Genomic DNA, 22,519 nt, shown 5'->3' on the forward strand with positions numbered 1-22,519 from the left:
TTTCTACTCTTTCGTATCAGGCTTTTCTGGTGGATTTCTTGGACTGTGGTGCTTTCTTGTCGCTTTGGAAACTTCTTGTGCAACAGGTAGTTTCACATTAATACAAGCAGTGGGGTGGATCCTATTCCAATAAAAGCTGTGGTAACTGGCATGCATTTACTTCATCTGTTATGACTATTGGGATAACAGCAGGACTTAGCCAGTAATTTGTCCTCAAGAGCTGCTTTTTTAAGTTCTCTCTCTTTTTCCTTTTCTATTGTTTTTCCTGCAGTGCGATGGTTTTACATGCCCAGGGGCTTGGTCTTTTTGATTAAATCTTTAGTTAAGGGAAATGAAAAGTTAAATGGATACAAGTCTGAGGTTCAAATCTTTTTTTTTGGGAAAATGACAAACACACCCCCAACGTTTAGGTAAAGGGACAAAAACCCCCCTAATGTTTCAAAAAAGACATTTACACCCCAATTTATTATAATTTTACCATTATACCCTTCTAGCATATAAAAAAAATTATTAGATTATCCAATTTGTCTATATATTGTTAATAACATTATAAATAGACAAATTGAATATTATAAAAAAATTATAAATATACCCTCATTGCCCAATTCCTCTATTTAAATTTTTATCAATAACTAATTTTCAAAAAAGATATCTATACACCTAAAAAAATTGTAAATAAATTATAATTTTAAAAATAAAATTAGTTATTAATAACGAATTTTATTTAAACTTTAAACTTGTATATTTAAAAATTCTCCACTTGTCAATCATTTAAACTTGTACATTTATAACCAATTTTCTATGTTATTTATTATGGTATTAATAACCAATTTTATTTACAATTTTTTTTAAGTGTGTAGATGTCTTTTTTGAAAATTGGTTATTAATAAAAATTTAAATAGAGGAATGAGGCAATGAGGGTATATTTATAATTTTATTAACAATATATAGACAAATTGGATAATCTAATAATTTTTTTTTATATGCTAGAAGGGTATAATGGTAAAATTATAATAAATTGGGGTGTAAATGTCTTTTTTGAAACATTAAGGGGGTTTTTGTCCCTTTGCCTAAACGTTGGGGGTGTGTTTGTCCTTTTCCTTTTTTTTTTTTAATTTTTCCTCTTTCGAAGTAGAAAGGATGAGAAAAAATTAAGAATTCTTGATGTGATTATTACATAGTGGAACTGTTATATTTAAAAGCATAATGGTCTTTTGTTTTTGTCAATTAAAAAGAAAAATTGCTGCAAAAGTTATAGAGTTTGAGAAGGATTAAGAGTATAAATGATACAATTTGTTCAGAAGGGAGCATTAACAAACTATACAGATAAATCTAAAGTATAATGGATTAAAAGGTTGTATTTTAAGTTAGCTTGTAATTTTTGTTAAATTGACATCATTATGTTTTTAGCTTGTCAGCATGGTTTGGATGTTTCTTTTACTTCATAAGTATGTTGTATAATCTCAGGAACTACTGGTCAAAGAGAAATTTTGCTACATTTCATCCCCTGAAGTTGCTGTTTTATTAATGAACATGTATAACTGGTACAGGCATTCTTATGAATGATGTTTATATTTGCTGGTGCAAAATCAGCTTGTTTACTTATTTTTTCCAATTATATAATATTGTAGCTGTATGGAAACATATACAAACAAATTGGAATGGAACAGTTTAACTCTCATGGCACTGCTGAGAAAGTTTTTGAATTATCTGATTTGTTAGTCTTAATTTTCAGTGAAAAGGAGAGGCAGCAATGTGGTGTTGCTGAAGCATGTGGGTGCTTGTGGGCATATCTGGCTGATTTGCGTTCTTCGGCAGGAAGCTCTCATGTTCACTATAACCTCTTTTATGATCCGCTGAAACATAATGGTCCTCTTTTACCTCCGGCTGCGGCTTTAGCCCCAACTTTGTGGCCTCAATTCCATCTGCGCTGGGCTTGTCCCACCGAAGCCCAAACTGGGGAGCTTGAAGCACAATGTAGGGACATGGCCATAAAGTTCTCTGAACTGAAGAAGGTAAGGAAATTTTTCCTTCTGTTCTACAGGTGCAATTTTGTGTTGTACTAGACAATATGGATTTAGACAATTGGAAAATATGAATTTTACCCTCCTTTCGGGTGATAGACAACAATAAAAGGTTGTTTTCTATTGGTTAATGGAACCCCTCACTTGTTCATATTATCCTAAATGACAATGAACTGACCTCGTCTTTTTTTTACTGTAATTGAATTATAGAGGGTCTGTAAATAGTATTCAGTCGATTAAAATTCCTGGCAGGCAAAAGAGTTAGCGGAAAAGAAAGCTAAAGAAACCATGATTGCTATGGAATCACAAACTGCAGAGTTAAGAAAGGAGAAGCAACTCAGGAGCAAGGCTGTGAATGTAGCCAGTAGGGCCAGCAAGGAAAGTGAAGCCATAAATCGAGCCGTTCAATCATTAGGATGCAAGGTTCAATTTTCTAGCAGTGGTGATTGTACCGTTGACTTTGAAGGTAATACAACTGAGAGTCCACTGAAAATGTCCGCTTCAAAAAGAGTATCTGATGGCAGTATACAGTATGATGAGAAATCAGATTTCTCTGTTTCAGTCACCGTAATGGATGATGTTGTTTCCAGCAATCCAATTGGCCGGGTGTGTGAAGCTTTGTGTCCATTACGCACAGGGGATGGGGGCTGCCGTTGGCCAGATGCTGGTTGTGCTCAGCTGGGCAGTCAATTTGTTGGACTAAAAGCAAACTTTGATGCTTTTGATCGGCTTTCTATTTATGATAGTTATTTTCAGTCTGAATGATATTTTCTGGATTTGAGCTACACATGAGTTGAACCATCGGCTTTCATGTCTAGCTTAATGCTTATTCCTAAAGCATCCAAAGATTCCCTTAGGACTTTCTGTTGGTGGAAACATGAAGGCAATTCATGAAAGATCGACCCTTACTTTTTGGATGGGTCTCGGATTTGTACAGAGGAAATAACTGTGGACTTGGAGCAAGAAAACTCAGAATAATGCACTCGGAAGTGGTTGCAAATTATAGTTGCCCAGGTTCAAATATATTTTCATTTAGATTCAAAAATAGCATGTCGCATAGCCATTCTTTTCCGGAATAAAATTAGTTTGTGTACAGTTTTATGAGTAGTTAATTGCTGTGACAAATGTTTTGACAGCATCCATGTACAACAAACTGATTTTGATACAGTTTTGTATTTAGAAAATAAGCTGTCTCTTTTTGTTAATGCTTTTGACATGTGGGTTATGGCTTTTGCTTCGTTTAAGTGTTATTTCATCTCAAACAGGAGTAGAGACGTTTTAGTTATTTTATCAGCGTCTTTAGTCTAGTGAGTAGCGAATCATTAATCCTAGAATCATTATGTACTTTCTCAGTCCAAATTAATCAAATATTGATCGGATCGGATTTGATTTGATCGCAACTTAGAAAAATTGTTAACTTTTGTTATCGAATATGGGTTTACTTTAGCTTATAATAGTGCCTATAAATGTAATATAAAAAAAAAAAAAATTCACATCCATTTCATTTTAATTATGTTCTGGTTTCAAAATTTGTTCACTTTTTAGATTGAAGATAAATTTTGTTCTTGACTCCCCAGTGCAAGGAGTAAGTGCGACTGCTGATGGTAATTAACCTTTTGGGTTCCTTTTTGGTGGTGCCTATTTCTTGCTTGGTTTTTGTTCATCCATGTATGCCTAATTAAAATTTCAATAAAAATACAGAGTACTTATTTTATGCACCTGTTTAAATGAAAATTGCAGTATTGTCAAAATTTGAGAACGACAAATAATCAATGCATAATAAATAAACGAGTTTAGCTAAGCCTTGATTACAACAACATGTTCTTCAACTTCGCTAACAAAATCAAATGCATTTCGTTCATTTCCTTGTAAAACTTTCACAATATTACCATTGCCGTCAAGCTTAACCGCCACAAGATCTCTTTCAATATTTCGTCTTTTAGTGTCCAATGCAACCCGAAAGTTTCCTTTACACTCCATCTCGATGTTGCCTGGAAATTTCGAAAGCTGAGCAAAAGGTTGCGGAGAGAATGTAACTCTCTCAACTTGAATCCAAAATTTTAAAATCTTCACCGAATTCGATTCAGCAACTGGTAGGAATGATTTATCTTTGTTTAGGGTTACACCATTTGGAAATGCTAGGCCTCTTTGTAGGACTGTCAGCACTTTGCTGCAAGTATCGTATCTCAACAACCTCCCACTTCTATCTCCACTATCGATCAACATAGAATATTGCCTCCTTTGAAAGTACATGCTGCTGCCAATAAAATATACAGCTCCGGTTGACACCGGATACAATAGATGAGAAAGCACAACGTCACACACTTAAGAAATCACAAGCTCACCACCACAGCAAACAACAAAAGGATACAGAAAAATTCACCACCTAGAGTTGTTAAGCTAAGGATACAGAGCCTAAAACACTCACCACTCAATGGAATCCACCAAAGAGATACAGAGTTTGATAATAGCTCAAAGTTCATTCAATTTCCAAAATTAATCTCCGTCCTTTGGTTACAACTACATAAGCTTAAATAACTTTCTTGGAACAATCCTCCAAGCATAGATTTACTACAAAGAAACCCTTCAAATAACTTGACTTTAAAGACCAACATTAAAGCTAGACATTAATAAAGCATTGGTATGCTTAAAACACAACAAAGAACATTAAAAAAAATCTAAGTCCCGAAATATTCTTCTTGACTCAAAACTGAACAGTCTGCACTTAACTGATCATAACTTACTGTAGAAAACTCCAAATTTAGATTAGTAAAATTCATTGGAAAGCTAACAGAAATATCTTTCCAATGATGTATGGCTCGAAAATTAATTCGATCTCATACAGTACAGTTTAATTCCCAAAGATGCCCCTTCTGCACAGAAATTCTGCTCACTTGATTAATGTAAGAACTTGAGCTGCACTTGGTATAACTTGATTACCAAATATTTCAAACACTCCTGTGTTACCGGTAGTGGTATCAATGCACAAAGCATTTGTAAAGCAAAAAGAGATTCAGCTGAAGAGCAAGTTGTTTCGCTGGGCCGACGACCATCAATCCAAAGTATGCATCAGCTATGTACAAATCACATGTTACACGGTTGAATTTAATGCCCATTGGCAAAGGTTTTAAAGTTGTGTTGGTCGAGACATCACATATCTTCCGAGGCCGCCTAATTAAGCCAGATACAAATTTGAAATTCCGCTAGCATAACTGAAGAAAATGCATAAAAAATTCCTGTAAGCGCAAAGAATATGTATGGTGAGACTCTTATTTCTTTTTCCTTTGTTCCATTTTCTATGCCATTGTAATTATCATATGAGTGAACATTTGGGTGAAACTAAAGCTGCTTGAGGTCTATATATAGCTTAGAAATTTAACAACATTACTAGCCTGTATGTGATGTTGCAAGAATCGGACATAAGAGAGTGAAATGCTATATATCTATTTAGAGAGTATTTTGACAATAAAACGACTATTTATTAATTTGTTAGAGTCTCACCTAGAGTTTTTTTTTTTTTTTCTTTTTCAATCTTAAAGGACCCTAAGAATCTCTTCTTGACGTTTAATTTGCTATAACAGCACAGGAAGCACTGTAAAAATGCTACCCTAACAATAACCTTTGCTATACATAATAGGACAACACAATAACGAGCGTGCATGTAAATTCATGCTATAATACAATAATATAAATTAGACACACACACGTGTATATAAACAAATTCTTACCTGTATGGAGTGGTAGTGGCAAGTGGTTTGTCATATGGTGGAACTAGCATAATAAAATAAATGAATGTTTCAAAACTTATAATTAATTATTATTAATGATTATATATTATTGGATTTAAATAGAAAGATTTGCCATTCTTCTTAGTATTAGTAGACTCTCACATCTTACAAAGCCTAACCCTTATCATCCAATTATCTTTATCATTGTTCAACTCATGAAGCAAAAAATATTCCATGAAGCACACAATACCAAAAATTCAAATAAATCAAACAATAAAATATAAGAATTTTTCTAAAGAGGATGTTGGTTAAATAATTAAAAAAAATCAAACACAACAAATCTTAAATATTTGGTGTTTAAAGAGTTTGAAGAAGTCAAAAGCTATTAAACAAAGGGTTGCATAATTAAATATATGATTATAACATTAAAATTAGGCTCTAGTAGCATTGTTGAGAGAAGATGAAAAAACTTCTCTTCCTATGTTAATTAATTGATGTATTTTAAACCACTAAAGTTTAATTGCTAGTATAATAAAATAAATAAATGTTTCAAAAGACTTATAATTAATTATTATTAATGGTTACATATTATTGGATTTAAATGAAAAGAGGAAGAGGCATGTACAAAGAATATCCACCAATATTTTAGATATTTTAGAATATAAAAAGATGAGGAATGATGATGTCACATCACCTCTTGTAGTCGTAACTTTATATAGATATATAGATAATAGGACCGAATAATATTTTTAATATTAAATTTAAGAGGTTATATTGTGGGATCACTAAGAGTTTCACTTTGGACCCATAACAGTGTCACATGACAGAACACCATTATTTGCTGCTAAGATGGTGGGACTGTGCTACGCAACTGCTTAATATTAATAGTGCTATGGGTGTTTTTTTATTAAATTATTATTTTTAAATTGCCTTGCTGTCAAGGCCATTGATATTAAATGAAGAGTAGGAGAATTCTCAAGTTAATCAGTCGGTATAATATTAAGGGAAAAGGACAAAAACACCCCCAACGTTTAGGCAAAGGGACAAAAACTCCCTTAATGTTTCAAAAAAGACATTTACACCCCAATTTATTATAATTTTACCATTATACCCTTCTAGCATATAAAAAAAAATTATTAGATTATCCAATTTGTATATACTGTTAATAAAATTATAAATATACTCTCATTGCCTCATTCCTCTATTTAAATTTTTATTAATAACCAATTTTCAAAAAAGACATCTACACACTTAAAAAAAATTGTAAATAAATTATAATTTTAAAAATAAAATTGGTTATTAATACCATAATAAATAACATAGAAAATTGGTTATAAATGTACAAGTTTAAATGATTGACATGTGGAGAATGGTTAAATATACAAGTTTAAAGTTTAAATAAAATTGGTTATTAATAACTAATTTTATTTTTAAAATTATAATTTATTTACAATTTTTTTAGGTGTATAGATATTTTTTTTGAAAATTAGTTATTGATAAAAATTTAAATAGAGGAATTAGGCAATGAGGGTATATTTATAATTTTTTTATAATATTCAATTTGTCTATTTATAATGTTATTAATAATATATAGACAAATTGGATAATCTAATAATTTTTTTTATATGCTAGAAGCGTATAATGGTAAAATTATAATAAATTGGGGTGTAAATGTCTTTTTTGAAACATTAGAGGGATTTTTGTCCTTTTACCTAAACGTTGGGGGTGTGTTTGTCATTTTCCCTAATATTAATTGTTTCTTTATTATTTAATTATAGTATTAGTTAACAATGAATTGCTTACTAGCCTTTCCAATGTAAACCAAATGATCTATTTCATTATTTTAATATTTTCTTGCTCTGCAATGAGTAGAGGCAACTGTTTGTTAAAGAAATCAAACTGTTCGACGAATTGTTTCAATGAATACCTTGTAACGATATCATCGGTGCTTTGCTCTCTGCCGTTAGTGATGTGCAACATGACATGGATTTGTGACTCAGCAGAGGGCCATGAGTTCTCTCCAACTTAAGGATAAGATCAAAGGATAGAAGGATCCAAATAAAAGTTGTAAAATGGGAAGAACATGTATATTAATCAGCTCTTTGATGGAAATTGATAATAGCCGTTACATTTATTCGCTAGCTCCGCATTGTACTACATTACTATGTATGTTGAGTTCATTTCATTATTACTGTTTCTTTAGATTAAGACTGTATGCGTTTCTTTGATTTTTCTTATCAACTCGCTCAAATGAAATTCAGACGAGACCTTTGAATACACTTCTTGAACTTTTTTGCACAGAGAACAGAATATAATTTAGATGCTAATGGGTTTAGCACTTTAGGTTCTTCTGTTTACGGAAAAGCATTTTGTTGAGGTTTATGCAGAGTTTTATAATCATAACAAGTTTGGGATTGCTTTAGCATCCGAAATAATCAATTCCTTTAAGGATTCTCAAATAAACAACTTTCAGATCCAAAACAACCAATTCCTATAAAGATTCTCAAATAATCAACTTTCTGAATTTATTTTGAGCTCAATTTTATGGTGATGACAGTTTCATGCTTGCTTTTATTCATGCGTATATGCCTAATTAAAGCAAATTTCAACAAAAATACGGATGACTCATTTTATGCAATTAAAAAAGAAAAAAGAAAAAAGAAAAAAGAAAAAAGAAAACTGTAGTTTATTGTATTGTTAGAAGTTAAGAATAAAGAAGAATGAAAAGAAGCAAAAAGAATCAAGCCTAGCTAAGCCTTGATTACAACAACGTAAGGCTGCACTGGAGATCCCGCGTACAAATATCCACCATGTTCTTCGACTTCGCTAACAGAATCGAGATCATTTTGTTTATTTCCTTCTAAAACATCAAGGACATTGCCATTGCTGCCATCAAGCTTTACCGCCACAAGATCTGTCTTGTCATTTCCTCTCTTAGTGTTTAGTGCAACCCAAAAGTCTCCGTTCCTGTCTGTCTCGATGTTGTCCGGAAATTGAGCAACTTGAGCGAACGGTTGCGGAGAATATATAACGCTCTCACCTTCAACCCAGAACCTTAGAATCGTCCTTGAATCTGATTCAGCAACCAGTAAAAATGATTTGTCGTTACTCAGGGTGACGCCATTTGGAAATGCTAAGCCCCTTCGTAAAACCGTCACTTGTTTGTTGCGAGGATCGTATTTCAATAATCTTCCACTTCTGTCTCCGCTTTCGATCAGCATAGGGTACTGTCTTCTTTGGAAGTACATGCTGCTGTCGGTAAAATAAACAACGCCGGTATTGGGATCAATGTCCAAGGCGTTTGTGAAGCGAAAGGGAATTCTTTCAGCTGAAGAAGCAAGTTGTTTCGCTGGGCCGCCGTTTCTCCCGACGACCATCAAGCCAAAGTATGCATCAGCGATGTAAAGATCGCATGTAACAGGATTGAATTTAATGCCCAACGGCCTCCCACATAAGGGTTCTAAAATCGTGCTGCTTGTGCCATCACATATCCTCCTTAGCCGCCTAATCAAATCGCATGCAAATTTGAAATTCCGTTGGTACATTTGAAAAGAAATAAATTAATAATTCGTAAACTAGATTTAGTTGAATTGCACATACAAATAAATCAAAGTAATATATCTGATGTTAAAAGAATCGCACATAAGATAGTGAAACGATAACATGCGACCGTCGCCTTTTCTATGTACACGAATTTTTTGAAACACAATAACATGCAAGCATGTAAATTCATGCTACAATACAATGATATAAATTACATACTAACATGTATATATACGAATTCTTACCTGAATGGAGTGGTGATGGCAAATTCAGTCCAACCAAGTTTTGAGTCTTGCCACTTGAGAATTCTACCGTCCGAAACACCGGCGTACGGCCCTTTGCCATTGCAGTCGAAAGCAAGGCTTTCGGGGCCAACTACTCCGGCCGGAAGCTGAAGCTTAAGATGGTGGTTGCCTTTGCGACTGCCGCCGACATTAGAAGGTAAGCCGAAACTAGGAGAAAGCGTAAGGGCAAGAAAGAAGAAAATGATGAGGAGAGAGTTTTTCATTATCGCAATGTGAGAGTAGTGTATACTTTTTGTTGGAGTCCAAAGTTTGTAGTTGTGATTACTTATACTCGTTAATGTTTCCTAATAGGTTTCTGTTTAGGATTTTGATTTATTTAACTGATACGGATTCAGATTGAATGTAAACTCAAATGTTAACTAGACTAGGATAATCAAAACAATAATAATATAAAATTGTAAAGCAGATAAATCCTATTAAAATATGAATTATTATATTAAATTATTTTATTTATTTTCTTTTATCATCCCTTATCGCCCAATCACGTACGTGCAGACCATATTATAATTTAACATAGCATCACAAGAAGAATTCATTATATTATAGAGAAAACGAAAGTATGATGGTAAATAACGTCTTTGTCTCCTTAATTGGATTTTGAATATTTTATAAAAGAAAACAAAACTTATTTTCTTCGTCTTGCTAGTTTGTGTACAGGCTTTTGAGTATATGCCTAATTTACGAAAATTTTAATAAAAATAAACGACTCATTTTATGCACTTTCTGCAAAAAATAAAAGAAAAACGTGGTTTATTGTATTGTTAAAATATAAAAAATAAATAAATATCTACCCTATAACTTAACCCAAGAACTGTATAAATATTCTATCCCATAATAGCATTCCTTAATCCCAGTTTAGATCTTGCTTTACTCACCAAACCTTTACGGGAAAAGAGCAGGTTGGGGGGTTTGTCTATTTACCAATTTTGTTTTGTTAAACGGCAGCCTAAAAAAAAGATATTTGGTTACAATTCAACATGAAAATTAGCTTATTGCATCCTCTCGAAAAACTGAAAGGTTGAAAGCAACATGACACCCATGATTTGGAGTCACTCAAAGAAGAGTAAATAGTTTGTGACAACTAAATAATCACATTAAAAATCCTAAAAAAGCAGATGACTTTGCACATTAACAAAGAAAGAAACGTCTGGGAGGGTCGTTGAAGCAATAACTTTCCCACTGAAACCAGCATTTTTCTTCATCATTTATTGGGTAGGTTCTAATTCTACTACAGGATTTACATGTGACACAGGGACATGCTCCAAACTCAGTCATTTATGTTACAGTAGCGAGTTCAAAGTCATGCATTCGATTGCGATTGCTGCATTTCAAATTTCCAATATATACATGTTTTTGACACTGGACCTGCTGTACTTCCATGAAGTTGACATCATGCCTCAAAGCACATCCAGCAGACATTTCTTTTGCATCAACTAATTCCTCCTGATTGGTCAATCAACGTGCCCACTTGGCCTCCACATAATGCACTTGAAATATTCCCAGGCTCAAGCAGATTATGTTGGGAAAATATGCTCTTTAAAAGCATATGTGTTTATTTAATTGTAATAAACAATTTTTCTGATTAATAAAATAAATGAGGTATTTTATTCAATTATCTTAATTGCATTAATATTTGTATTAAAGTCCATTTAATCATATTATATGTATTTATGTGATCACCATGTGGATTCACAGAAGACATAAATACAAGTTATCTTATGATTAAATAAATTTAGTTCGCAGTTGATAAATAAAGTTGGGCACTTTATTTAGGTATAGACTGTAATAAATTCATTGAATGATTTGTCTTAATCATGTATGAATTTATTAATGTAGTACGACTACATTGAACAGGATCACATATGAGATTTAATTAACTTTGTAATAACTGTCAGACTTATTAAATCTCATAGGCGTTGATTTTACTGTAATCTTAATCTTGAGTTAATTATGATTTCATGATTGTAATTGTTATTCCATTTGAGTTACCAATGGGCACGACACATTCTTGTGGTCAAGATTACCCGGTATCTTGGTGGGAGCAATTATGAGTATTGGAGTTATGGATTAACAATATAGAATTTGTACAACACATCTCTTGATGGGTTTTCGGCACTTGATCATAGAATTCTCTGGCCAGAGTGTGTAAACATATTTAGTATGTTGAAAATGATCATTAGAGAAAACCAGTAAGGATCAAGGAATAAGATGTTATTAAATTGATTGGACAGTTGAGATATCAATTTAATTAACGATGTGGTACAAAGGATTGTGCAGTAAAGAAATCAATGTGGCTTGGGACGAATTATTATTCGAGCATACAATTATGGAAGTCAGTTCCAATCTTTTAGTGGAGTAGATTTGGAATTAAATAATTGGGCTAGTTTAATTACAGGCCTAATTATTGTAGCCACTATTGTATGTTCCCAAATGATCCCCGGGTTAGCTCATTTAATTGACTGCACCACTACTGGACTAATAAGTAAGATAACTAGCGATTTCGGTCAAAAGCCTAAATATATCATTTAGTGGGAGGCTCCATTTAATTAGCTTTTGTATAAGGGGCCTTATGTTATTTTACAAGGTGGGTCCCCAATTGAAAAAGTAAATAAACGTGAGTTTTATTTAGGGCATTTTTTGGAGCCTAGGCTTTTCACTAAAGGGAGATATATAAGGCTTATTTTTCCCTAAAGAAAAGTAGAGAAGCCACTTTATACAGATCAGAGAAAAAGATTTTTCTCTCCATTGTTGAGAGAAAAATTTTCTCGTGCTAGTTGCTTTGGTAGTGATAAAGGCGCCCACACGTCAAGTGCAGATCGAACCTGAGTCATAACCTGGAAGATCATTGGAGACAGTTCGTGATCTAACAAGCGTGGTGGTGACGGATCGTGATCTAACAAGAGTGGTGGTGGCGGATCGTGATCTAGGAGCCTAAATCACTTCAGCGGAAAAAAGCCAACTCAGATTTTCAAGGTACGATTTCTGAATTACGTATTCCTATATATTATATGAGAGCGGTCCTTAAAAGGTTTTATAAAAATTTTAAAAACCTGATTTTTCCCCAACAGATTAAGCACTACAACTACAGAGATTGTATACATATGTATCAGGAAAAGCCAAAGGGATCTGATTTGCAACTGCTAGAATTACGGCAAAAGAAAATACCAACCAGGAATCCCATTCTCTTCACAATATGTAATGGCCATTGTGTCCATGGACATAAAGTTGCCGGAGACTGCCTCCCTGTAAGATATGTGTTCCGGTACTACATGGCCATTACCAGAGTGGGAATCATATATACCATTGACACTTACACCTTTAACCATTGCATCCGCATTAACTGACATGAAAAATATGCAAAGCATGTCATTATTATTTTCCAAGTAAAGCTCCACACAAACAGGTAAAAGGAGAAAGAACACCAGTACTGGCAGTAAACCATGATTATAGCGAGTGATATTATATACAGAAACAAGAGAATGAAATAAAGCTGTTAAGTAGTACAAGCTTACGTTCAGAAGCTCCAAGAGCAGCAGCAGCATCAGTGGTAAAAACCGGATTTCCAGTGCCGGCACCAATGCCACCAAATATCACAACTCTCCCTTTTTCAAGATGTCGGATGGCTCTTTGCCTGCTATATGGTTCATCAACCTCTGGCAAAGCAAATGCACTTTGAACACGCGTCTTAATTTCCAGCTTCTCCAAGGCTGATTGAAGCAATATAGAATTCATAACCGTTGCCATCATTCTGAAATGAAATCACGGTCACATTGCAAAAGGTATTATAAGGTTGGGAAGAGATATAAGCAACCTACAACTGTATGGATCACTTAGAGCAGCACTAAAGGTGTCAAGGCCTGACCCAGATGATAAATTCAGTATCCAATATAATAGCAATTCAATTTCAACGCTGCATCAATGAAATATAAGCATAAAATGGGAGAAAATGAGGATAGAACTGCGAACTTTGTAACATAATAAACAAAACTTCCTAACTCTTTAATGACCATTATGAACATGGTCAACATAATAACATAATAACAAAACTTCCTAATCTATACTGACCATATAAGCATGGTCTGTTAACATAATAAACAAAACATCCTAATTCTAGACTCTACAGTCAACAAGATAGACTCCAACTATAATTGAAAGATAGAGATGAAAGTTTAAATGCAAGATAAATAACATAGAAATTACCCAATTTGATAAGCTGTGGGTCTATCGAAGCCAGTATCAGAAAGCCATGAATCCCCGCAAAAGAAGTTTCGACCTCTAAGAACAATTGCCACCTAAAGGTCACTTAATAATGAGCATCTACAACCTAAACTTAGAAAAACACAAATAAAGGAACATTTTGAACAATTAAAACATGTAAAAGAGAGTTTGGGCAATACCTCCACCCCAAGACGACAGGCTGATGCTACTTCCCTGGCAATCTGCATCACCACCTAATAACACAAACCATATGTAAAACGGTTTCCCCATGTAAAACCAACCATAACACACTGCAAACAAATTGTACATCTAAATACTTCCTTATTCGCAAAATTTAAACCACATCAACTTATACTTAAAAGAGGGCAAAAGAATTGCACTTTGGGGTCGATATTATGGCAGTTCCCAACTAGCGCAGAACCGCTAATTTTGAACACTACTCTCTGCCATTGTAGATTTTGTTGCGGTTTGGATTTCAAATTATATGTGACTGTAGAAGTGCTAGGAGTATATCTGCCCAAATAAACAATTAAGAATGGACATTTAATCAGACGATAATAACATAATACAAACCCCCTTCTGTAGCATGAGAGAGGTTAGAAAGAAACAATCTCATATTTAAGAAAGCCCATACATACAAAGACACACGGTGCATACAGTGTTGAAACAAATATAAAAACAACCTAGCATAATTGCATTTTAGATGCCCTGCCAATAAAGCATTGTCACTTGGTGAAGTCGCTCGAAGACTAGAAGGGTGTTGCCCAACACTAGAATGTATTGCCTACATAAAAACAATCTAGCAAAATCGCATCTTAGATACCATGCAATTAAAGCATTGTCACATGGTGATCTCACTCAATATTAGAAGGTTATTGCCGACTAGAGCAATTTAGTTGCGTATACTTTCATTTCACCATACATGCTAAACGAGTTATCCCCAAACAAGATAAACCACTCAGCAAGCTAAATAAACAAAACCCCATCAATTTTACATACTCCGAAAGTCAAGCATAGTATAGTCAGATTGCTGGTCCCTTTTAATGGTGATAACTTTTTGGGCGACCGGGACTTTCATGGCGAGTTAGTACATGGATACCACCGCTTTAGTTGCTACTAAGAACGGCCAATATTGTAGGCACCTGGGTGATCTACAATAAGAAAATCAATCATATGAACAACACGGTGAGGTACCTTACCAAGTGTAACGGGCAGCGTAATGATGCCCTTTGGTATAACCATATCTCTGGCGAACCCAATAAGAGGCGTAGCATAGGGGGTGATCTTTGGCGACTCAATCAATAGTTGATCCAAGGCGCTTTTGAAAATGATGTCAACGGAGCTGCTGGTATCTACAAGAGTTCTTGCTGCCTTACCGGTGGCAACCTTCAACGTAACTACTAAGGTATCGTCATGGGGGTACGAGATACCCTCCGCATCTTTTTCTGTAAAAAGGATAGGCGGGGGATGGTGGGGTACCTTCGGTGTACCCCATTCATTAAGGTTGACTTCTCTGCCAATATTGGTGGTTATCGACAACGATCTACCATAGCCTTTGATAGCCCTCCTAGATTGGCCCGCTAAAGTCGGTCCGCCCATGATCATCTGGACATACCCGCATTTCTTATGTCCCGAGGGTACCTCTCGTTCAGGACTGCCATCAGCTACCCGCTTGCCCTTATCTTGCTCCGCGGATTTCTGAGCTTCTCTCATGCCAGCAACAAATTCTTTGAGGTACTCGCTAAGAATCAAAGATTCAATTTCCTCTTGCAAGGTAAAACACTCGGTTGTGCTGTGACCGAAGTCCTCATAGAACTCACAATACTTCAGGCTATGCTTCATGTTAGGGTACTTCTTCATTGGCTTAGGAGGACGAAGGAGGCCACTATCCCGAATATGGTAGAAGATCTGCTCTGGGGATCGATTCAGTGGATGGTAAGATTTGTACCGAGGCCTCGGTGGTGGCTCTCGCTGATCCGGTGGTGGCGATCTTGGAGGTTAGGGTACCCTCAGGGTACCTTGAGCGTTATACCTTGTCCCTGCGGGGCAGCCCGTGGAGGGCTCCGTGCTCGGGGTACCTGTGGTATTGGGGCCTCCATCCTCTTGGGCTTCTCCTTGTTCTTTGTAACATCGGCTTTATCTTCTTGGCGCTTCAATTGGCATTTCTCATCCATCTCCACCTGCTGCAACGCCCGGGAACGGGCTTCCCCATATGAAAGTTGGGCTCTTCTTTTGAAAAGAACGCCATAACTTGCCCAACCTTAATTTTTTTTCAAAATGGGTCAATGTGTATTGGTTTCCAAATGCTTCGGTTCGCAGCACCTCTTGGTGGAAACGACTCACATACTCCGCCAAAGGCTCGGCTTCCCCTTACTTGATAAAGGCAAGTTTGGAGGCTACTCTATCTTGAGCGGAATCGTAGGAAAACTCTTTAGTAAATTTGGATAACAATTGGTGTAAGGAAGATATGCTATCCGCTTAGTTTCTTCCCTTGACTAAACTTTGTGTAATGTCGAGCTAAAAAATCTTCTCTTTGTCTTTTTCGTTTCTTACCACTTTTTTTTTTTTTTACTCAACTGCTGATGAGAAAGAACAATTGTCTTTATGTCTCTCTCCTGTTTTCTTGGGAAATGGCAGCCTTCTGACACACAGTTTGAATTTTAAAAATATCAATCTCACATAAACATCCCTTATCTCCTTTCTTGTGCAGTGTGTTCTGTCAGGTTGAATTAAAAATTCCTAACGTGAATGTCAATCTCCTCTCATTTATTTTGAAAATCCCTAAACGATCTTCTAAAAGTTGATTATCTCCAGTGGCCTTCTTCTTTCAAAATTTCTCACAGGTAAAAATTTCTTCTTAACTCTTTTTTTTTTTTAGCCTAGTCATCTTCCCTAGGCTTATTCTATCTCTTCACTTCCCTTTTTTTTTTCCTTCTTCTTCCCGTGTTTTCTCTCTTCTCTTTTCTTTATTCTTTTTCTTTCTTCTTTCTTTCCCTCTCTCGGCCGACGATCTTCTCTCGTGTTTTCAGGCGTGGGTCTCAGCTGCTGCAGCTGCGGTTTTGGCTCCAGATTTGGTTGGTTTAAGGCGGTTTTACGGCAGCTCACGGCGAGATCCGACCCAACGGTAGACACGGTAATCCCCCTCCATTGTGTCTTTATTTTATCCTTGCTTTCTCTCTTTTCTTTCTCCTTTTCTTCTCTCTTTTTCTTCTCTATTTTCTTTTTCTCTTTTGTTTCGGTCGGCGTTTTCCTTGGCAATTTCCGGCGTCGGTTTGGTGGCTGTAGCCACGGCAGTCGACGTCGGTTCAGTGGCTGCAGTCACGGCAGCCGACGTCGTTTCGATGGCTGCAGTCCCCCCCATCCGTGTTGTCTTCTCCGTTCTTCGTTCTCTTTTCTTTTTTTTTTTAATTTTCGACGGCGTTCTCCCTTGCTGGTTTCTGACGTCCTTCTCGCGATCTCCGGCGTCGGTTCTTGGTGGTTACAGCCATGATAGCTGATGCCGGTTGCTGCAGTTTCTTCGTTCTTTATTATTATTATTTTTTTATATTTATAAATAAAATAAATTGGCTAATTTCATTTGTGCTTGAATAAATAAAATAAATTTACAGCTTCTTCGTTCTTCACGCCATTGATTTTTATATTTGCATATTCTTACTTACTGTTTTTGGTTGCCTGCAGCTTTATCTCCCCACAATTACCAATCCCGATCCGTTAAGTTGGTAAATCACAGGTATCCTTCCTCGTTTCTCCTCCTTTGGTGCATTTACAATGGCACTATTTTGCATACTCTGAGAAAAATTTGTTTGTTTGTTTGTTTTTTTTTGTTGATGTTTGCATTTGATGGTTGATGTGTGGTGGATGGTGTATGGTATGAAAATATTGTTGGGGGAATTGTGGCTTGGTGGTTATGTTGTTGGGGGAATTGTGGCTTCATGGTTATGTTGTTGGGGGAAAGTAAATGGGCAAGAAACATACGGGGCCAGTGAGGAAGCGTCGTGCAGTTGGGGCTAGTAGGGTTGACAGCCCTCCTGCGGGTTCTCCTTCCCACATCTCCATTAGCGAGGAGAATAGATCTCCCCCTAGTACCTCTAGGAGTTGTAACTCTCACTCTGAGCTCCCTCCCCCTAGGAGTACTCCTCGTGTCATCCCACGCTTTCCCAGTAAACGGCCAACCCCTTATCCTAAAAAAAAAAGTAGGTCATCCAAGCCCAAGGTTCTAGATCGTTCCTCAGACCGGTCTCCCAAGTCTCCCTCTACCACACCTTTAAAATCTGGCAACCTTTATTCCCTAGGCACTAGGAGAGCTACTTTGGGGGACTTAGAACAAATTAGAGCCAAATACAATATTCCTCCCTCTGTCCAGCTTAGGGTACCCCATGTGGATGAACGACCTGAGTGTCCGAAGTCTGACGGGATTGCTCTCTACATTGACCTCTTTAATCCAAAACTCTGCCTGCCCTCCAACCTTTTTATATTGAGACTGTTTAGTTATTTGGGGGTAGCTCCTGGGCAGCTGTCCCTTCTCGGGTGGAGGACACTTACACTCTCTACATTGACCCTTTTCATCCAGAGTTTCTGTCCCCCACCTACCATCAGCCATAAACCATCCATTTCTATAACCCTTCTTCAAGGCGGGGTCCCCCTCAACAATATGGTCATGATCACCCCAAGCAGAAAAGTAAGCAATAGCGGGACCCTTAGGCTTTTTGAATTAGTAAAGGCCCATCAATTCCCGCAATAGGGTGACACTTTTGATGCCTTTTTCCAAGCGGTAGTGGGTGGTGCTTTTGGATCTCAGGATTCGACGGTACCTCAGAAAAGTTTTCGGCCACTTCGAGCTCCCAGACTAAAGGGGAAATCTCAGGGTACCTCCCACAATGCGTCGAAGGGTACCCCTCGTTCAAAGAAGAGAAAATTCAGGCTGGTTTATGCTTTCCTCGATGAGTTGCGTGAAGGTGACCTAGACCCGGCTTCCAACAAGGAGGTTTCACACTTGGCTCCCTGTTTCTATTATTCTATCGAAAATGTTACCTTCGAGGCCGCTGAAGAGACAGACAAGATGAGTTTGAGCCAGCGCTATGGTCAAGCACTCAGGGCTACCCAAGAGGTAGGCTTTCCCGGGGTACCCCGGGTGTACCCTTCATTTTTTACTTATTTAATCCTATTGCCATACACATATATTTAACATGTCTTCTATGACCTGCAAGCATCTTTTCTCCTCAGCTATTGCCTTCCAGACCTCGACTCCCTTGTTGCTGCCCAATCAGAGGTCGGCAAGTTAAGGGGTGAGCTCCAAAGTCGTCAGTCTCGCGAGGATCAGCTTGCTCGAGAAGTCAAAACTTTGCAAGAACGCATTACTGGCCTATCGAGAGAGAAAGCTCGAGTCGAGAAGGACTGCGATGAGTTGAAGGCCACAAACGAGGATTTGTTATCCCGACAAAAGACGATGGCGGAGGATGCATTCTCACTTATCATGACGGAGGTGTGGAGTGTGGATCCAGAATTGGAGGTATCCCGTGTACAGAAATTCGTCAACAAGGCCACGATTCTTAAGACGATTGCGGAGAGGAAGAAGTCTTCCCATGCAAGGTCGGGTACCCCTTTCGAGTCGCCTAGGGTACCCCGCGCGCTTCAGCCGTTACCCGCCTCAGATGCCCCTACTTCGGCTGCTCATATTATGGGTACCTCAGAGTCCTCTGCTGATCGCCCTCTGGAGACGGATGATGGGGATGGCGTTCCACCCTTGCTGTAGCCTTTTCACTGTGCTCTTATTTTTTGGATCTATCCACATTTTGCTATTTGGAACTTGTTTCTTTCTTTTTGGTTTCTTAGGATATTTTTTATTATTAGGACTTCTCTTTTGTTATGATTCCATGCCACCGAGCCCTCTCGTACTTTGCATTCTTATTATTCTGCAAATGAATGCTTGACTAAACTGTTATCTTACAAATTTTCAGGGTACCTCTCATTTTTCTTTTTTTTTTCTTTTTTAAAATGGGGTACCCCCGATACCTTAACAAATATTCGACATCAGGCGCCTGCCGGTTTATATAGATCGTCGAATTTGGTGCATGCCCTTCTCGGCAACTATGGCGAATTTCCCACAAATAGGTAATCAAAACATCCTCGCGACATCTCGATCAAAAATTGAAAGTGCACAATTGGTCCAACCAATCAATTTCTTATTCCTTTGAAGTTCTCTTCGAATTTTTGAATAGCTTACCCCCCACTTTGCCTAAGCTGAACCTCGTGGCGCTAGGGTATACCGGTTTTACTCCACCCTCGGGTCCTCTTTGACCCTCAATCTCTTTGTTTAGGTAGTTTTGTCATACTTCCGCAGAAAGGCTACTCCTGGGTTGTTCACTCTGTTGCCCATCTTGGCTTTGCATAGATTGTCACGATCTAGGCATATCAGGTATCCTGGCTGGTCCTGTGATAGGTTAGTCATAATTGACAAGCGTATGACGAGAATTGCATATAACCAGATGCGAGGGTATATTAATGGCGATAAATGAATATAATCCGCATTCTAAGATCGAAGTGGCGAAAAATAAAGAAAGAACCCACATCATATTTATTGAGAAAGAAAATGCATTTATAGATAACGAAAGCGTTGATCAATACATGACCTAGCTTTATTACCCTGAGAAGAATGAGAGACCGCAAGACCTCATATCCTTTTCATTTGAAAATTAAATAAACTCTAAAGTTGCAACTGACCAATATAGGGCGTTTGGGGGTACCCCATTTGGCCTACCACACAAAAATATTAAAGAAAGCAAATAGCAGCAAAAGACTAAAGGTTAAGACACTGTCCTTTAGTAATATTTCCGTAGCATTGCAGCATTCCAGGGGTGCCTCACGATTGTCTCATCCATGTGGAGTAACCTTTATGCACCTGACCCAACAGGTTTGTCGATGCGGTAAGGTCCTTCCTAATTTGCCCTAAAAGTGCCTTCGCAGGGTACCCTAGTGTTTTGAGTTACCCTTCTCAAGACCAAGTCTCCTTTCTTGAAGGATCGAGGGCGTACCTTTTTTTCATATGGACCCAAAATGCGATGCTGATATATGGCTGTCCTCAATTCTGCTCTAGCCCTTTTTTCGGCCACCAAATCAAGGTTGGAAGCAATCAATGAGGTGTTCTCGGCCTCATCAAAGTATTCAACCCTGTGAGAGGGTACCCCGATTTCTGCTGGAATCACTGCGTCAACACCGAATGCGAGGGAAAAATGGGTCTCCCAGGTGGAAGTGTTTTGAGTAGTCCGGTAGGTCCACAGAACCCCAGGCAGCTCGTCTACCCATGCTCCTTTTCTTTCCTCTAGCTTATTCTTCAGGATACCTTTGATAATCTTGTTAACGGCTTTGACTTGCCCATTAGATTGGGGATGAGCAGGTGTAGCAAATTGGTTGGCTATCCCAAGCTCCGAACAAAAACTTTGAAATTTTTCATTATCGAATTGCTTGTCGTTATCACTAACAATTGCATAGGGGATCCCAAATCTGCAAATGAGGTTCTTCCAAATGAATTCCATGGTTTTCCTTTCTGTGATGCTTGTTAGTGGCTCTATTTCCGCCCACTTTGTGAAATAATCTACCGCCACGATTGCATGTTTTGCTTGCCCCTTCCCGGTAGGTAACGGGCCAATGAGGTCCACTCCCCATATAGCGAAAGGCCAAGGGAAAGATATAACTGTTAGTTTCTCTAGGGGTAGGTGGGGTACCCTGGTGAACCTTTGGCATTTGTCACAGCTTAGTACCATATTCTTGGCATCTTCCCGTATGGTAGGCCAGTAGTACCCCTGATGGAGAGCTTTTTACGCCAGTGATTGTGCTCCATAGTGATTGCCACAACTCCCCTCATGTATCTCCCTCATTACATACTCGGCCTCGTCACTTCCCAAGCATTTAAGGTAAGGAAGAGTGAATCCTCTTCTGTATAGGGTATCCTGGATCAGGCAGTACCGCGAGGCTTTATACTTTAGTCTTCTTGCTTTACTTTTATCTGAGGGGAGGTCTCCATCCTTGAGGTACCTTATGATAGGCTCCATCCAAAGTACCTCGTTGGACAGTGATCCTACGTCCAACGGCTCTAGGAGATCAATGCTGGGGGCGGGTATGTGTTCTGTCGTGATGGGGCCAGCTGACTGAGCTACACCAAGGGACGCCATTTTTGCCAGGGTGTCGGCTTCGCTGTTCTCCAGTTGGGGTACCCTTTCCACCTTAACCTCGCAAAATTGGGACATCAATTCTTTGGTTTTTCCGGCTTACCACCAACTGGGAGTCGCTCTTGATGTGTACCCTCTTTGCTCCCAAAGCCTTCGACATCCTCAACCTTGCTATAATGGCCTCGTATTCGGCTTCGTTGTTTGAAGCCTTGAATCCAAATTGCAAAGAGTAGCATATTTTCACCTTGTTCGGGTCGATTATAATAACTCCCGCACCATTTCCGTGTGAGTTAGAGGAACCATCTACATATATTTCCCAAGCCTGTCCCCCTTCATCGGTGGATGGGGTATCTGACAGGTACCTCAGATCACCTTCACCACTTAAGTCATTGGCAAATTCCGTAATGAAATCAGCGATGGCTTGGGCTTTAATCGCCGATCGAGGCTTGAAGATGATGTCAAACTCGCTTAATTCGAGGGACCATCGGAGAAGCCTTCCGGACATGTGTAACTTCTGGAGGATTTGCCAGAGGGGA

The 22,519-nt window shown here is 37.7% G+C and overlaps 4 protein-coding genes and 1 pseudogene across 4 annotated transcripts in view; 1 reads left to right on the forward strand and 4 right to left on the reverse strand.

Moving 5' to 3' along the window:
- LOC112099066 (phosphatidylinositol-3-phosphatase myotubularin-1-like) overlaps window positions 1-3,208 on the forward strand; it is a 14,264-nt gene extending 11,056 nt beyond the window's left edge. The window contains exons 3-4 of the mRNA XM_024186170.1: window positions 1,736-2,015; window positions 2,277-3,208. Coding sequence (XP_024041938.1) covers window positions 1,736-2,015; window positions 2,277-2,789 — 793 coding nt within the window. The 3' untranslated portion in view covers window positions 2,790-3,208. The remainder of the gene's footprint in view (window positions 1-1,735; window positions 2,016-2,276) is intronic.
- Window positions 3,209-3,821: 613 nt separating this feature from the next.
- On the reverse strand, window positions 3,822-5,802 carry LOC112099067 (annotated as a pseudogene).
- A 2,700-nt stretch (window positions 5,803-8,502) lies between these two features.
- On the reverse strand, window positions 8,503-9,818 carry LOC18043647 (protein STRICTOSIDINE SYNTHASE-LIKE 10). The gene is made up of 2 exons (XM_006436634.2): window positions 9,541-9,818; window positions 8,503-9,256 (listed from the first exon to the last, which is right to left on the reverse strand). The coding sequence occupies exons 1-2, from the start codon at window positions 9,801-9,803 to the stop codon at window positions 8,503-8,505; spliced, it is 1,017 nt and encodes a 338-aa protein (XP_006436697.1). The 5' UTR covers window positions 9,804-9,818.
- Window positions 9,819-12,685: 2,867 nt separating this feature from the next.
- On the reverse strand, window positions 12,686-14,173 carry LOC18043648 (uridylate kinase). Its single transcript, XM_024186434.1, has 4 exons — window positions 13,998-14,173; window positions 13,801-13,892; window positions 13,113-13,348; window positions 12,686-12,940 (listed from the first exon to the last, which is right to left on the reverse strand). Exons 1-4 carry the CDS (start codon window positions 14,043-14,045, stop codon window positions 12,747-12,749), a joined length of 570 nt encoding a protein of 189 aa, XP_024042202.1. The 5' UTR covers window positions 14,046-14,173; the 3' UTR covers window positions 12,686-12,746.
- Window positions 14,174-14,934: 761 nt separating this feature from the next.
- LOC112099068 lies at window positions 14,935-15,992 on the reverse strand. The gene is made up of 2 exons (XM_024186171.1): window positions 15,837-15,992; window positions 14,935-15,726 (listed from the first exon to the last, which is right to left on the reverse strand). Exons 1-2 carry the CDS (start codon window positions 15,990-15,992, stop codon window positions 14,935-14,937), a joined length of 948 nt encoding a protein of 315 aa, XP_024041939.1.
- Window positions 15,993-22,519: the final 6,527 nt, after the last annotated feature.

The sequence above is a fragment of the Citrus clementina genome, unplaced genomic scaffold (assembly GCF_000493195.1).
Source record: "Citrus clementina cultivar Clemenules unplaced genomic scaffold, Citrus_clementina_v1.0 scaffold_4, whole genome shotgun sequence".
Taxonomy (NCBI): domain Eukaryota; kingdom Viridiplantae; phylum Streptophyta; class Magnoliopsida; order Sapindales; family Rutaceae; genus Citrus; species Citrus x clementina.